The sequence below is a fragment of the Solanum verrucosum genome, unplaced genomic scaffold, assembly GCF_900185275.1.
Source record: "Solanum verrucosum unplaced genomic scaffold, falcon-dt-bn FXZP01000102.1, whole genome shotgun sequence".
Classification (NCBI taxonomy): domain Eukaryota; kingdom Viridiplantae; phylum Streptophyta; class Magnoliopsida; order Solanales; family Solanaceae; genus Solanum; species Solanum verrucosum.
In genome coordinates, this window is record NW_026019930.1 from 1,089,967 (window position 1) to 1,105,088 (window position 15,122).

The window sequence follows — 15,122 nt, forward strand, 5'->3', positions numbered from 1 at the left end:
ACCAAATTAAAGAGATTTTTGTAATTTGAAAAAGAATAGAAATAAATGTAATTTGCTCTTTTTAACGCCGTGGAATTTGTGAAAAATCCCCTTGTTTATATATGGATGGGACATGTACATCAAAGAGGTCCAGGTCCATTTATCTAGATCAAACGAACCAACTGGATCGACCCGACCCCATTCTACCTTGCCGAGAATCTCTCCCAACACAACAACAGCAACACCCCCTCTTACGTAGACGACTAATCCCAACCCTCCACGTGTCATCATCCCAATATCCTCTCCTCCTTCCATTCCCCATTGCTACGTACCTGAGAATTGAACGTTTAACTTGATCACCACAAAAGCAATACAAAAGTCACCATTGTTGACAATTTCGAGGTGAACGAGGAGGAGATTTAACACTCCTCCTCATCCATCAATCATCGTCACAACACCCATATTCGTATTATAAAAGGGAAGGATAATGTCGTACCCATCGTCTCATATGGCAAATGAAAGAATCAATTCATTAATCATACCGTCTGCGGAGCAATTTCGAAGGGTGCGGCAATCAAAAGGAAACCAGGAGCTGAATGATGAGTTGAAAATAAAAGCAAATGAACTCGAAAAGCTTTTCGCAGAGCATCAATTGCGCACTCCTACGTCAGCTGGAAATTATCAATCTAATTATTTTACCAGAAGCAAAACTAGTAGGCATGGTCACATGCAAAGCTGGCCATCAGCTATTGACAATGCCGGCGGCGCCTTTCTGGAGGATCAAGTATTTGACAATGATAGTATTAATATAGACAAAAAAAGTTCTGATCATGAGTTAATTGGTTTTGCGGGTTCTCCGGGGAAATTCTATGATATGTATATGCAGAAAAGGGATGCGAAACTTAGGGATGAATGGAATACTAAAGGAGCGGAGAAGGAAGCGAAGCTGAGGGCTATGGAGGATTGTCTTGAGAGGAGTACAGCTCAAATGAAGACTATTGAGAGACGCAGATCGTTTAACTCCAGCTCAATTTTTAGCAGAGACCAGGTATAATTCTAGTTCCTTTAGTTTACTTACTAATTGATGTAATAATCAGCTGAGGGTCTATCGGAAATAGTTAGGCTTTCTACTTGTCAAGGAAGGAGATAAGGTATGCGTACGTTATATCCTCTCCAGACCATATTTGTGGGATACACTGGTTATGTTGTTTTTTTCCGTTATTGTATACATGCTGCAATTAGCTGAGCAAACAACCTCTTTACCTCTCAAAAGTAGGAGTACTGTCTGCGTACACTCTACCCTTTTCAGACCCTATTTGTGGGATTACACTTGATTTGCGTTGTTGTTGTATAGATGTAGTAATTTACTGAGGGTTTATCGAAAGTAACCTCTGTACCAAGGTCTACGTACACTTTACCCTTCCTAGACCCCATTTGTTGGATTACACTGGGTATATTATTGTTGTTGTTGTATAGATTCAACAATTTTCACTCACAGTATGTAGGCATTTCTGTTTCTTGTTAAATCCTAGAGTTGATTAGGTTATTTTTTTTCCTTTAATCTTGTCACGAATATTGAATTCCATTTGACAGCAACAATCAGTACTCTTTCAGCAATGTGATGATAGAGAAGATATGTCTGAATTCATGAATCAGAAGAGGAATGATGTACTCAGGTCTTCTAGTGAAACATCTTTGGAAGAAGTTTCTAAGCATACTACTACTCCAACGAAGAAACAAAATTTACCAATCAAACCTTCATCCAAACCTCGGAACATAGTAGCATCTGTTCCGAGGTCTCCTATGAAGGTTTCTAGTAGTCCTTCCAGTCGGCGAAAATCTCAAGCTGAAAGTCCACTTGCACAATCCGTTCCAAACTTGTCTTACATGAGAAAGGAAAATGCTCAGCCTTATTCTCCAGCTGGTAAAACAACTCCTCGTGCACCTTATTCGCGTAGCAAATTACTGCACTCACAGTCCTTAAGAAAAAGCTCTGCTATGAATTCTGAGGGTGTTATGTTGGCACCTCTCAAATTTGACAAAGACAAAATGGAACAAAGTCCTAAGTGTGTAATGTCAGCACCTCCTAAATCTGTGAAGGACAAGATGGGACAGAGTCTCAGTGATAAATTTTCCAACATTTTGGATACAAAGACTTCACTAAAGAAGGGAAAAGATGCTGATTTCAGTTCAAGAGGTGGTTTGACTGAGACAACAAGGGGTTCTAACATTGCATCTACGTTTACGCACAACGATGATGAGGATGTTGATGACATGGAATTGGATTCTGAGGACTCAATGGGTAGAGATGTGGATGAATTTGAGAACATGATATCTGCAGTTGAGGAAAATTTTGATATTGGGGCACCAAGACCGAGTCATGAGATGGAGAAGAAAAATCCTGGACCAGAAAATAGACGTTTACTGAGATCACTTTCTCAAGTTTGCTATGCTTCGGAAGCCGGATATTCACCTTCTTCTGTGCCTGCCAACTTCCTAAATAGTCCTATCTCACAGACTCATGAGATGTCTGATGTTGATGCTTTAGACTCTCCTGTGGGAAGTCCTACATCCTGGGATTCACATTTTCTGAGTTCAACACAGGCGAATGGTGCTACTAGAACGAGGAAGAAATGGGGAACGACAGGTCAGAATCCAATCAATATCATAAAATCTTCTCAAAGTCTTTCACGGAAGGATAAGACCAGAGGATTTAAGCGATTACTAAAGTTTGGGAGGAAAAACCCTGACGCAGATAGTCTGGTTAAAGACTGGATTGCTGCAACTACCTCTAAAGGAGATGATTGCACAAGAAATGGACATGATAGTCGCCATTGCTCTAATGATAACTTATATGAGGATGTGCTTTTAAACGAACGAGGTAAGATATGATGTTTCCTTTTGATTGATATTCAATGGCTTCCCGAAAATTGATTAAACTTCTTTAGTTGTTAATTGTTTCTAATCGGACTTATCTGAATAATAACAAACAACTGTTGCAATTGTTTGTTATACTTGAAGCATGTAGATGTAAATGAGCATCTTTGGGAAGGTGTCAAGTTAATGTTTTTTTTCTATTTTATTTTGCTTATCTCAACATCTTTTCATGTGATCTTATTATTCAATAATCCTTTACAACTTTTGGTCTGAAGCTCATTGATTTTAATTAACTGACTCAATGTACTTTATTTCTGGCAGTTCAATCCTTGCACAGGTCTATTCCGGCACCTCCAGCTAACTTCAAACCGAGGGAGAATCATTTATCAGGAAGCTCAATAAAGGGTGAACATTTAGAATATAATTGGTGTTTTTCAACTTATTTTTCTGTGTTTTCTGTTTAATCCTATAAATTCCACCATTAGAAGAAACAAAAGAGTAGGAGCCTCCATCGGCGTAGTTGACACTTAGCTTCATAACCTTAAAAAAACCAATTGTGCACAGCAGCTCTCATTTTTTTATGCAACTATCTATATACTTCCTGAGTCAAAGTGTACTCCCCTATCTATTACTTCTTCTGTTTCAATTTGTTTGACTTACTTTCTTTTTAGTCCGTTTCAAAAAGGAAGCATCTTTCCTTTTTGACAACTCTTTAGTTTCAATGACATGTTTAAGACCACAAGATTAAAGGACATTTAGTATATTTATCTTTAGTTTAAAACCACCAAGATTTAGAAGTTTCTTTACTTTCTTAAGCTCCATGTTAAGACAAAACTAAACAAACAAATTGAAACGAAGGGAGAAGCATAAGAAGTACAGTTGTTTCATCATCATCTTATATGTCTTTCTTATTAGCCAATGCCTTAAAGATGTATTACATTGATCAACAATGAAACAGTATATCATCAGATATTTAACAAATCTTGAACTTTTCAATATTTTGTATTGCACAAATCAGTTTGAAGCTTGTACAAGTTTTTGTGCTTCAGTAATTCAAGTATTTACATGTTAACTTTAATTTATTTACCATTTCACAGCTCCAAGATCATTCTTTTCTTTGTCGTCATTCAGAAGCAAAGGAAAGGACTCGAAGCCAAGATAAGTCCCTCGAAGGACAAAGGTTCCAGCGATATGTAAAACACATGGAATTGTCTTGATGACACACATTTTCAAATCATAGTATTTTTTTCAGCCAGAGCTTGAGGTATGTGTGTGCTATGTACAGCCTATAATCATCTAAATACACTTTATTCTTGTACATATATAATACGTATCATTGGGCTCGTTAGGCCTTGCTTGTGCTTTATTTCTTGTTGTTTCGGTATATAAGATTGTTTCTAGCCTTGAGAGAACAGTTCCCTCTGGCTTAATGTTATTGTAATATTGACAGTTAGAGCATTCTTCAATTTCAATGTAATACGTTCTATACATGTATAGTACGTATCAAAGCTTGATTTTTGTAAATATCACAAGTTGGGTTTATGTTCAGGCCGATTGAGCTACTTTATTCACGAGTAATTGTAGATCTAATATTTCATGTACATGAAGAGAATGGTGGTTAAAGACTATATTGAATTAACGAGGACTTACCTGAACTCAACGTAACATGAGATTTGAATGCAGGAATTGGCGGGAGAATTAAGCTGGAGAGCTAGAGCACATGCAAAATTCTTGCAAGATCATAGTCTCAAGTAATTCAGCATGTGCCCTGCTTCTCCAGCTTAATTAATCGTCCACCTAACTATGACGAATCATCTGAACACTTCTGAATAGCACGAAACAAGTGCAGCTGATTCCAACTAAGTAGGGATCAACGCGTATATTATTTGCTTTAGAGAAGCATATTATGCTGGAAATGACACATCTATATGAAAGTACTTATATATATATATATAGGATTATACTTCACGAAAACGAATCCCACAAGGAATACTTTGTAATAGTACCTTTCTGATTAGATGGTGGTTGATCTTTGTGCTGATTTTGCTTTAGGAAATATACTAGGCCAATGTAGTGTATTTTAATCAATTATGCAGAAAAGGCCAAAGGAGAAATGAATATTTTGCTATGGTGACTGTTGAAGTTGGCAGCCAAAAAGGAAATCCATATATAATGAGATTTCTCGACCAAATGTAACCTAATTAAAGAGTAGAAAGGCAAGGCAGGCCACCCACCTTATGGGTCTTAAAAAAGTTGTAGTAGTCCTCTTCCAAAGAAATCTTAGATGAAGGAATCATGTGACGCGACTTTATTTATTGTTCACGTGTGATTTATATTAAATTTGATTAACTGTCTATCCTACTTTCTTTACGTTCTTGATAGTGGTCAATTAAGATTTTCTGAGGCCCGTTTAGATCTAAAATGTTGGAGGGAAAAGATACTAAAAGAAAGACTTAGGGTAAACTCATGTGAGTTTAGAAATTCTCAGCAAGTTAGTATAAGTACAATATTTTATAAACATATTAGAGGAGTATGTGCCCTTCTTAAGGGAATTCTAATTATGATCAAGTTCTTGACAAGTAATTTATAATTATTCAATTTAATTAAAAATTATGTTGAGGTAATAGTGCGTTGTGTAATCCCTTCAAAATAATAAAATATCAAATAACGGATTTTAAGGGAAGTCGTAAACCAAGTCTCGTATAACGCATTAAAAAGTGTGTTTTTGTGAACTTTGTTTTTGTACATTAATTTGGTCCATTTGGTTTTTAATCACATCATTTAGGTTCTGAACTCTAACCATTCTGTCATCAAGATTATTAGTACCTATTACTATCAATAGTTGTCACACCTACCATCTCCATCATTATAATTATATCCACTGCTATCATTACTGACGCTCCATCGCCACTATCAGTTACTATTACTGTTGTGGTCGATCCCTACGACCAACCACCTCCACCATCACAACTAGCAACATCACTAACACATCTTCAATCACCACATATTCATTTGACTAACTATGCCGTCAATATTTTTTTAAATCAAGTGATAATTTTATTGTATTAAATCTATATATATTTAATATTCAATTACTTTTTATTTGAATGGAATACATTTACAGATAAATAAGTTACCCATATTCAAATAAACCTCTCAATTATTCAATGTTCAAAACTGAAAATAATATCTTAATCATTCATATTTAGACATCTTACTGTTAATGAAAACAAATAAAGCCAAAGTATTACTACAACTACAAACCATCTAAATTTAGTTTTAACTCCAATATAGACGTTGGACACCAGAACTAGCACCACCACCACCACCACAATTTTTTTTAAAAAAAAAAATCCAAAATTCTTACTCCTTAGTCTAGTACTTGTGATTTGTGAAGAGGGGTAAACATTTATCTGACTCCATGTATGCCGATCCCAATTCCCATTCATTACAAGCTTCATTTTGCTGAAACTGATCGGAGTTCACGAGAGGACCATACAAAATCAAAATTCGAAGATCGAAAGTACAGCAGTTCACCAAACAAAGGGTAACTTGATAATTCTTTCAATTTATTTATGTAAATGTGTTTGTTTGCCTATTATGTTCTCATAAAATTTCTGCAGTACGTTTAGGTCACTTCAATTTTGTGATGATTATTCCCAGGAAGCTTTTTTATAACACTCAGATTTGATTTTTTTCAGTTAGATTGCATAAATGTCTTGGTTGTAGATATGACTAGTATTCAAAATTTTGTGTTTTCATTGAAGTCAGTCTAAGTGCTACTAAAATGAAAATTTATCCTAAATTGCCCTAATGAACTAATTATTTAGTACTAGAATGAAATTCACCTCAGTTAATTCCACAGGATACCTGTCACTGTCACCTCCCACCAACAAGTATTTTTGTTGGAGTTTGAACTTGGGACTTCATGGTTCTCAGTACACTTCATTGACCATTAGGTCATAACCTTTAGATGTTAGAATGAAATTCACTTTAATAGAGCTGAATGGTATATCCAACAAATTCACAGTTGGGGATAGTTGATCGGTTGGGCAGCTCTTAGAGAAAAGTTCAACGAGGAAGAATCTATTTTATGAAAACCTCTAAGAGCTTCAACATTTTTTTTTTTTTATGACAAGGGAAACCCGCAGCCGCTACCCTTTGGGTGCGCACAGGGTAAAATCCCCGCTCCTATGCAATAGCTCGCAAACCACATAGGAGAGGTAACCCGCACTAGGCAAGCCCGGTGCGACGAGCTCGACCCAGAAGGCAAACCCCTTGCTTTCGCTGGCAAGGGGTTTCGAACTTGAGACCTCCAACATGGAAGTCCCAAGCTCAAACCACTGGGCCACCCCGAAGGGTCTAAGACAACATTGGATGGATTGTTTATTGAAATTGGCTAGTTCAAACTTGTTAATATTGCATTTGCAGTTGATGTTATTTTTTTTAACAGAAAAGGGTCAAATATGTCCTTAACATATTGAAAATTGCTCAAAAATGTCCTTGTGGCACCTATTGAATTAAATTTTCCTTTGATGTTATTTTTAGGCTTAAAATTGTACCCCCATTAATGACACAATTATATGACTTCAAGCTCCTGTCCACGCTACTAGAATATGAATAGAACTTGTAAATACAGACAAGATCATATGATCCCAATTTGTAAAACACTTCATTTGATCATTTCCTAGCGTTCTTGGGAGTAGTACAAGAATCATACAACGGAATACTCACTTCACCCCGATTTGTTTTGTCACTTTTTTCTTTAGATGATGGTATACAAATTAATTGAAAATGGGGGGGAAAAATGATTTTATTGCTTAGCAGTTAGCTATGTTAATTTAAAACGAGTTTTTGTGTAGAGGATGTCCTACATCCTTCACAAATTTTGAATACTGCACTTGGATGATTTTTTGAAACTTCATGCTCAACGCGAAAATGGATCTCAGGAACAATTATCACTTCTACCACAACCCTTCATTCGCATTGAACACGGAAGAAGCAAGAAATGGCAGAAGAAGTGAGCAACAAACAGGTCATTCTGAAACACTATGTCACCAGTTACCTTAAGGAATCGGACATGGAATTCAATAGTACCACCATTAAATTGAATGTTCCAGAAGGTTCTAATGCTATGGTTTTGAAGAATCTTTTCTTGTCATGTGACCCTTACATGCGTAACCGCATGAAGAAATTTGAGGGGGGCTATGTTGAGTCCTTCACTCCTGGCTCTCCTATCACGGGATATGGAGTGGCTAAAGTTTTGGAGTCTGGTGATTCGAACTTCCAGAAAGGTGATTTAGTTTTGGGAAGGACTGGATGGGAGGAGTATAGTATTGTAACAGCTACTCCGACTTTGTTTAAAATTCGTGACAAGGATGTGCCTATTTCCTACTATACAGGAATCCTCGGTATGCCTGGTCTGACTGCTTATGCTGGTTTTTACGAGGTTTGCTCTCCTAAAAAGGGAGAAACTGTCTTTGTTTCAGCTGCTTCCGGAGCAGTTGGTCAGCTTGTTGGGCAATTTGCAAAGATGTTGGGTTGCTATGTTGTTGGTAGTGCTGGAAGTAAAGAAAAGGTTGATCGGTTGAAGAGCACGTTTGGTTTTGATGAAGCTTTTAACTACAAAGAGGAGCAGGATTTAGACGCAGCTTTGAAGAGGTACTTCCCTGATGGAATCGACATCTACTTTGAGAATGTTGGAGGGAAGATGCTTGATGCAGTTCTTCTGAATATGAAAATCCATGGTCGTATTGCTGTGTGTGGGATGATCTCACAATACAACCTTGAGCAGACTGAAGGAGTGCACAACTTGTTCTGTCTCATCTCAAAACGAATCCGCATGGAAGGATTTCTTGTCTTTGATTACTATCATCTTTACCCTAAATATTTGGAAATGATCATTCCGCAAATCAAGGCTGGTAAGGTTGTGTACGTGGAAGACGTAGCTGAAGGTCTCGAAAGTGCTCCGAGTGCTCTAGTTGGTCTCTTCTCTGGTCGCAATATTGGAAAGCAAGTTGTGATGGTTTCGCGTGAATGAATGTTAGTACTAATTGTTTAGATGGTGGTTGATGTGCCAGTTCTTGTAAATAAAGCTCTGTTGCAGATTTAGTAGAGTTAATTGTGTTTATGGTGGGGTATTTCGGCAACAACCTCTCTAGCTTCACGAGGTAGTGGTAAGGTCTGCGTACATTCTACCCGACCCCACCCGTGGATTTCACTGGCTATGTTGTTGTATTTGTATTTATAATTAGGGAACGTTTTGATTTCATGATTTGCTTAATGTATTTTTTCTTTTTTTGATAATATGCTTAATGCATATATATATGTTGTCTGCTTCAAGCAGAATACTCTCCCCTCCTCTCTCATATAGACACTCAATTTCAATCTTCCAAGAACCTCAAATTTTAACTTCAAAAACTTTTTTTTTTTTTCAAACTTCATTTACTTATTTGTTCAAATGGAGCCTAAACATTCCACATGAGTAATTAATAAACAAACAACATACCTACTGAAATCCATAAGTGGAATTTGGAGAGGGTAGAGTGTACACAAACTTATCACTATCTCGTGGAGAGAGAGATTATTTTCGAATAAACAATGAAATATGTTTGTTTTTTACTTCTTTTTTTGGTACAAATATGTCTTTTTTTTTTAAAAAAAAAAACATTGTGAAATTACGTTGATACCTTACCTCATCTTTGTTTGCCGAAATTGTACTACTAATATCAAACAAAAACTCTGTAAAATTAGTGATAGTATCACAATCCAAATTAAAACATCAATAAGAGGGTATTTTAAACCAAATCATAAACACCCTAAGTAGGATTATTAAAATTTTAAAATCTAAATAATCATTCATAGAGATGATTTGATATGTGAGATAAGAATAATAATCTCTCATAAAATTTAAATAATTTTATCCCATATTTAATTTAAGATATTAACAAATTGAAATTATTTTATTCATCATTTATACTAAATTAAATATTTCATATAAAAAATATAATAAAATAATTTCACAAAATACTCCGACCCATGAAATACTTGTGAAGACGGGTATTTACCCGATTCCCTGAATCCGATCCCAATTCCCATTCATTACAACCTTCATTTCGCTGAAACCGATCGGAGTTCACGAGAGGATCATACAAAATAGGAAACCGGCGATCGGAAGTTCAACAGATCAACCAACAAAGGCTGCACGGACGCGTATGATAGGTGCGTAATTTGATATACGCACATAATTCTCTCAATTTATTTATGTAAAATATGCTTGTTTCCCTTTTGTGTTCTCATGCAATTTCCTCAGTTTAGGTTACTTTCATTTTGTGATGAATATCCGCGACATTTGATAGGAAACCTATTTTAATCGGATTTTAGCTCAGATTTGATATGTTCGGTTAGATTGCATAACGGTCTTTGGCTCTTAGCTGTAAAGTATGCAAAATTCTGTGTTTCCACTACTAAAATGAAAAAATATCCTAAAATTGCCCAAATGAGCAAATTATTTAGTATTAGAATGAAATGCGCCTGAATAGAGCTGAATTGTGTATTCGACAAATTCACAGTCGGCTCCAGCTGATATGGGATTGAGGTATAGTTGATGATTGAGCAGCTCTTTAGAGTAAGAAGTTCACGGGGAAGGCGTTGCGGGAAAAATCTTTTCTATGAAGATCTGTGCTTCAACATTGGATGGACCCATGAGACCCTCTATATTGTCTGTTGAAATTGGTTACTTGAGCAATGCATTGTTGTTGATGTTATTGTTTTAATAGGTAAGGTAGCAAACTTTTGCATTGATTAGGGCATAATACATAAGTTAATATCATTTGTGGGCCTGTTAGAGCAGGAATGAGATGAATACCACTAGAATATGGTTGGACTCTAGAGGCTGACTGAACCTAAAGATATGTAGTGCTAAATTGATTGAAAATCATTTGCTTCTTTTTGCATTCTTCACGTTTGAATGGCTCTAATTGATGCACTATTTTGTCTTCGTTGCCATACCAGGATCAAGTTTTCTATTCATCATCTGAAGCTCTATAACTCGAGCACTTGGGTTCATCTATCTTGGAGTTGGTACTTTTCATTGCGATTCTTTCTTGCACTGAAGAACTTGTACATTGAATAGTGATTTAAGGAAGTTGTGCATGCTTTACAATTTTTGATTGACGCACTTGGTGCAAACGTAAATTTTCTGAAACATATGCTTAAAGTCTAAATCAGATCTCAGGCTAATTATCAAACAAGATCAAAATAGTAAAAACTTCCGAATACGAGTTAAAAAGCTGTAGTGTGTAGAGGACAAACTTTGAGATAAACAACTTAATTAATAAAGATACTCTCTTTGTCTCTCTCACCCTCTCACTCATATACACCCTTAAGTAGGCAGTGAGCTGAGAACTCTATGAGTATACATGTAAACTAGGAACTTTGTGTCCAATAAGTCTTGATCCAAGGTTTTGGAATTAGCAGCCGAAAAGCATGGAAAATTTGTAGTTTCTATGTATTCAAACTATATGGTTGTTAACGTCTACCTTTTTCTGGTTGCTTGTAGTTGTTCGCTTGTTTAAGGAAGATGGTGAAGTTGACTATGATTGCTCGTGTAACGGATGGCCTTCCATTAGCTGAGGGGCTGGATGATAGCCGTGATGTTCCAGATGCTGATTACTACAAACAGCAAGTCAAGTCCTTATTCAAGAACCTCTCTATGGGCCATAATGAGGCATCAAGGATGTCCATTGAAAGTGGACCTTACATTTTCCAGTATCCTCTTATTGTTTCCATATTGTTTTTATTTACAGTACTATTTACATCTCTTCGGATGCTAAATGGAAATTTCTGTAAATAATTAGTAATAACTTCTTTGTTCAACAAGATGACTGCAAGGTAAGTAAGTTCATGCACTTACTGGTCTTTTCCTAATTGCCTCACTGAGTTACCTATGCTCAAACTATGATTCCTTGATTTTCCTCTCTAGTAAAGAAAAAGCTTTCTTTACAAACTTGGTGAATCTTTCTTCTTTTAGTTTCGGGGCGGGGGCGTAGTTGTTAGGAACTTCTCGAACATTCAGTTGGCCCTCTTTCTGCTCTTCTGCCAACTTGTAATGAGTCATCATCGCAATTCTATGTGGAAACAGTCTACAGAGTTTTTCAATTTGAAGATTCCATTTAGGATGCCTATCAAAAGAAGCAAAATCTGTATTGTAGTTTTATTTTTGTAATTTAAAGAAAACTCTATGATGGACTCTGTTATTCTTATTGTTGTGAGTTTCCGGGAAAACTAGGATCAGGTACTAAACAATTAATGAGGTTTCCTCCAGCTTAATTCTTTTGATAAGTGAAATTCCCATATTGGATGTATATACATATGCTGATAAATATGGATGATGCAGTTAAAAATAAAACCAACAAAAGGAACAAAAAAGAAGTTTGTCGATATCGCTTATGCAGATCTATTTCTTTTGTCTGCTTAGTAGCTTCTCCACTTGATATGCATTTACTATGTTTTATAAGCACTTGTGACTAATTCTTTTCTGGATTTATGGATAGCACCAAAGGACAAGGGAGGCGTAGTCTAGTGGAAAGGGCGTCCAACTTTAATCATGAGCTTGGAGGTTCGGGTCACCAAGGGAGCACTGTGGGAACCACTCTTTATATCCTGGGATGGAGGATTGGGAGTTATAATACCCAAAAGAAAATAACCAAGAGAATAATAAATATCACCAAGCTTCTATTAAAATTTAGGACCATCAGAATGTGAAATCTTTGGGATGATGTGGATTGTGACTTTCCAAGTTTTCTCTATTGCTGCTGCTATTTCATTTGCTTACTTTCTAAATCACCACTAGCTCTATTTTGTGTCCTCTCAACCCAATTGTAAATGTGCCTTATGGGAAATGTGAATGTACTGTTTTCTTAACCCAAGTTCTCAGCTATATCATTGAAGGGCGCATTTGCTATCTGACAATGTGTGATCGCTCTTATCCAAAGAAACTTGCCTTTCAGTACCTAGAAGACCTTAAGACTGAGTTTGAGCGTGTTAATGGAAGTCAAATTGAAACTGCTGCTAGACCTTATGCCTTTATCAAATTTGGTAAGCATTTTCCTTTACACTATCCTTTTTCAATTTTCCAATTTCCTTTTGTTAAAAACTAATTTTCTGTTCTTCCAATATATTATTTTCCCTATTTTTAAAAGATACATTCATACAGAAGACGAAGAAACTGTACCAGGATACCAGAACTCAACGCAATGTTGCAAAGTTGAATGATGAACTTTATGAAGTTCATCAGATAATGACTCGAAATGTACAAGAAGTTCTTGGTGTTGGTGAAAAATTGGACCGTAAGTTTCTCATTCCAACATTTTTCTGAGCTCTTTATCTGTAAATCTTTTGCAAATTCATTTAAAATGATTGGTATGTTTCATGTCAGCCTGTTGAATTCTAGAATACGATATGAAGTGCTCCAACTTAACCCCCCCTCCCCCCCCACACACACACTCACAGATTAAGAAACGACCCATACATTTTTAGTTAGGATTGCTTAGGTCAGAATTGAGCTCCTTATACCTGGAGAAACTTAGTATCATCTAGTGCATGTAAGTTATAAAGATGATCTGTCTACTAGAAGCTGGTGGCAACTATGCACTTGTATCCCTCTTTTTGTTGTATGATTCAAAGGTGTAACATGTGGTAGTTGTGAGATGAGATTTTATCTTGAAAGTCTTTATACTAAGAAAAAGTAGATTTTGGATCAAATGCTGAGACAAGCTATACTGCTTGTGCAAAATGCTGCAGCATATACCTGTGCACAGATAAAATTAAGCGCTGAGTCAGTTGTGATATGAATTTCCAACCACTGGTGACTCATAGCTTTGATATAGATCGACAATTATACTCTAATAATATGGTTGCCCTTCTGTTTTCACCCTTCTTGTGCATTGATTTAGTATCATGTAATTTTTTTCACGGTTAGTGACCTGATTGTTTAAACATCAAATTCTGCAGAGGTCAGTCAGATGTCCAGCCGTTTGACATCAGAATCCCGCATATATGCTGATAAGGCGAGAGATTTGAATCGTCAGGTTAGTGTCATTCGTTTTTCAAGATGATGCACTTAAATTCTTGTGTGGTATTGTTACTTCTACCTTTTGAGTGTCGGGAATGCGAAGGGGTGCCGTACACAGATCTGAGGGAACATGAAATTTGCTGTTCATTCTCTTAAGTTCTCTTGCGCTTGCATGTTCTTTTTTCTGGGGGGTGGTAGAAAATTATATAAGCTGCTCAAACAATGTTTATTGGCATTTTTAAAACCTACCATGTATCAAGATTTTGTTGAAGATTATAGAGCTTGACTGGTTCTGCTGAGTGCTGACAGTGTGAGAATGTTTTCTATTCTTGAAGAGATACTTGATTGAACACCCAAGGGTGTGGTTTAGTGGTCAATGAGGTGGGTTGAGAACCGTGAGGTCTCAAGTTCAAATCCCTGGTGGACTATTTGTGCTTAAGGCTATGATAAATCAACATGTGAATGGGCTTGTTCTAGGCTTGGGTGTCTTAGACCCAGACACTAATGAAGATGAGCAACCATGGTATCAGATGGGCTGGGCTTTCTTTCACTCTTTTTCTCGTTATGTACATGCATTTAGTCTGATGTTTGAACTTAAATCTGTTTGGTGACTGATCCATTTCTTCATGACTCAAGGCTCTGATACGGAAGTGGGCTCCCGTTGCTATTGTCATTGGAGTTGTTAGTCTCCTCTTCTGGGTTAAAAACAAGATTTGGTGATGCTGCCATCAAATGTACAGCTTAGAAATGATGTTACTCCAGCATCGGACAGTGGGCAACTGACATGACCACAGTGGCCTTTGTTTTCTGCGGATGGGGAGATTCAAGACATGTCACTTTGATAATGTAGAACAGGGGATGTGAACCATGACGACTGAATGTCGCTAATACTTGAGAAATGATATTTAATATGAATAGCTCAGCATGTATTTTTCTTAGTACTCATCAACAAAACTTGCCTTCCAATAGGTATTTGTAATTCTGAAATGCCGTTTTAGCTACTTTAGTATATGTTTGTAAATTACAGTGGTAGCCTTATTGTCTACTATTTTGATTCGTTCCGGTGAACGGGTAGAAGTGCATAACATGAATTCTGAATATAAAGAGTTTGGGACTTCCCGACCAAATTAGACCTGTCAATCCAAACCTCAGGCAAAACCAATCGGAAGTTTGCTAGCTTTCAAATTGTCTG

At 36.6% G+C, this 15,122-nt stretch overlaps 4 protein-coding genes across 4 annotated transcripts in view; 3 read left to right on the forward strand and 1 right to left on the reverse strand.

Moving 5' to 3' along the window:
• LOC125829551 (uncharacterized) overlaps positions 1-15,122 on the reverse strand; it is a 123,427-nt gene that overhangs the window by 4,513 nt on the left and 103,792 nt on the right. The window lies entirely within an intron of this gene.
• LOC125829355 (uncharacterized) lies at positions 467-4,404 on the forward strand. Its single transcript, XM_049508588.1, has 4 exons — positions 467-1,027; positions 1,594-2,860; positions 3,178-3,261; positions 3,954-4,404. The coding sequence occupies exons 1-4, from the start codon at positions 467-469 to the stop codon at positions 4,016-4,018; spliced, it is 1,977 nt and encodes a 658-aa protein (XP_049364545.1). The 3' UTR covers positions 4,019-4,404.
• LOC125829452 (2-alkenal reductase (NADP(+)-dependent)) lies at positions 7,810-9,089 on the forward strand. The gene has a single exon (XM_049508667.1). It carries the CDS (start codon positions 7,865-7,867, stop codon positions 8,894-8,896), a length of 1,032 nt encoding a protein of 343 aa, XP_049364624.1. The 5' UTR covers positions 7,810-7,864; the 3' UTR covers positions 8,897-9,089.
• Positions 9,901-14,970, forward strand: LOC125829488 (25.3 kDa vesicle transport protein). The gene is made up of 6 exons (XM_049508705.1): positions 9,901-10,077; positions 11,417-11,625; positions 12,794-12,954; positions 13,059-13,205; positions 13,870-13,946; positions 14,567-14,970. The coding sequence occupies exons 2-6, from the start codon at positions 11,438-11,440 to the stop codon at positions 14,648-14,650; spliced, it is 657 nt and encodes a 218-aa protein (XP_049364662.1). The 5' UTR covers positions 9,901-10,077; positions 11,417-11,437; the 3' UTR covers positions 14,651-14,970.

What these genes read in the sequence shown, in the direction of transcription:
- LOC125829355 (XM_049508588.1), top strand. Translation starts at nt 467, where the DNA reads ATGTCGTACCCATCGTCTCATATGGCAAATGAAAGAATCAATTCATTA. An exon ending in CAATTTTTAGCAGAGACCAG is followed by an intron (nt 1,028 to 1,593) that starts GTATAATTCTAG and finishes GTACTCTTTCAG; the next exon opens with CAATGTGATGATAGAGAAGA. An exon ending in ATCAGGAAGCTCAATAAAGG is followed by an intron (nt 3,262 to 3,953) that starts GTGAACATTTAG and finishes ACCATTTCACAG; the next exon opens with CTCCAAGATCATTCTTTTCT.
- LOC125829452 (XM_049508667.1), top strand. Translation starts at nt 7,865, where the DNA reads ATGGCAGAAGAAGTGAGCAACAAACAGGTCATTCTGAAACACTATGTC.
- LOC125829488 (XM_049508705.1), top strand. Translation starts at nt 11,438, where the DNA reads ATGGTGAAGTTGACTATGATTGCTCGTGTAACGGATGGCCTTCCATTA. An exon ending in AGTGGACCTTACATTTTCCA is followed by an intron (nt 11,626 to 12,793) that starts GTATCCTCTTAT and finishes CCAAGTTCTCAG; the next exon opens with CTATATCATTGAAGGGCGCA. An exon ending in CGAGAGATTTGAATCGTCAG is followed by an intron (nt 13,947 to 14,566) that starts GTTAGTGTCATT and finishes TCATGACTCAAG; the next exon opens with GCTCTGATACGGAAGTGGGC.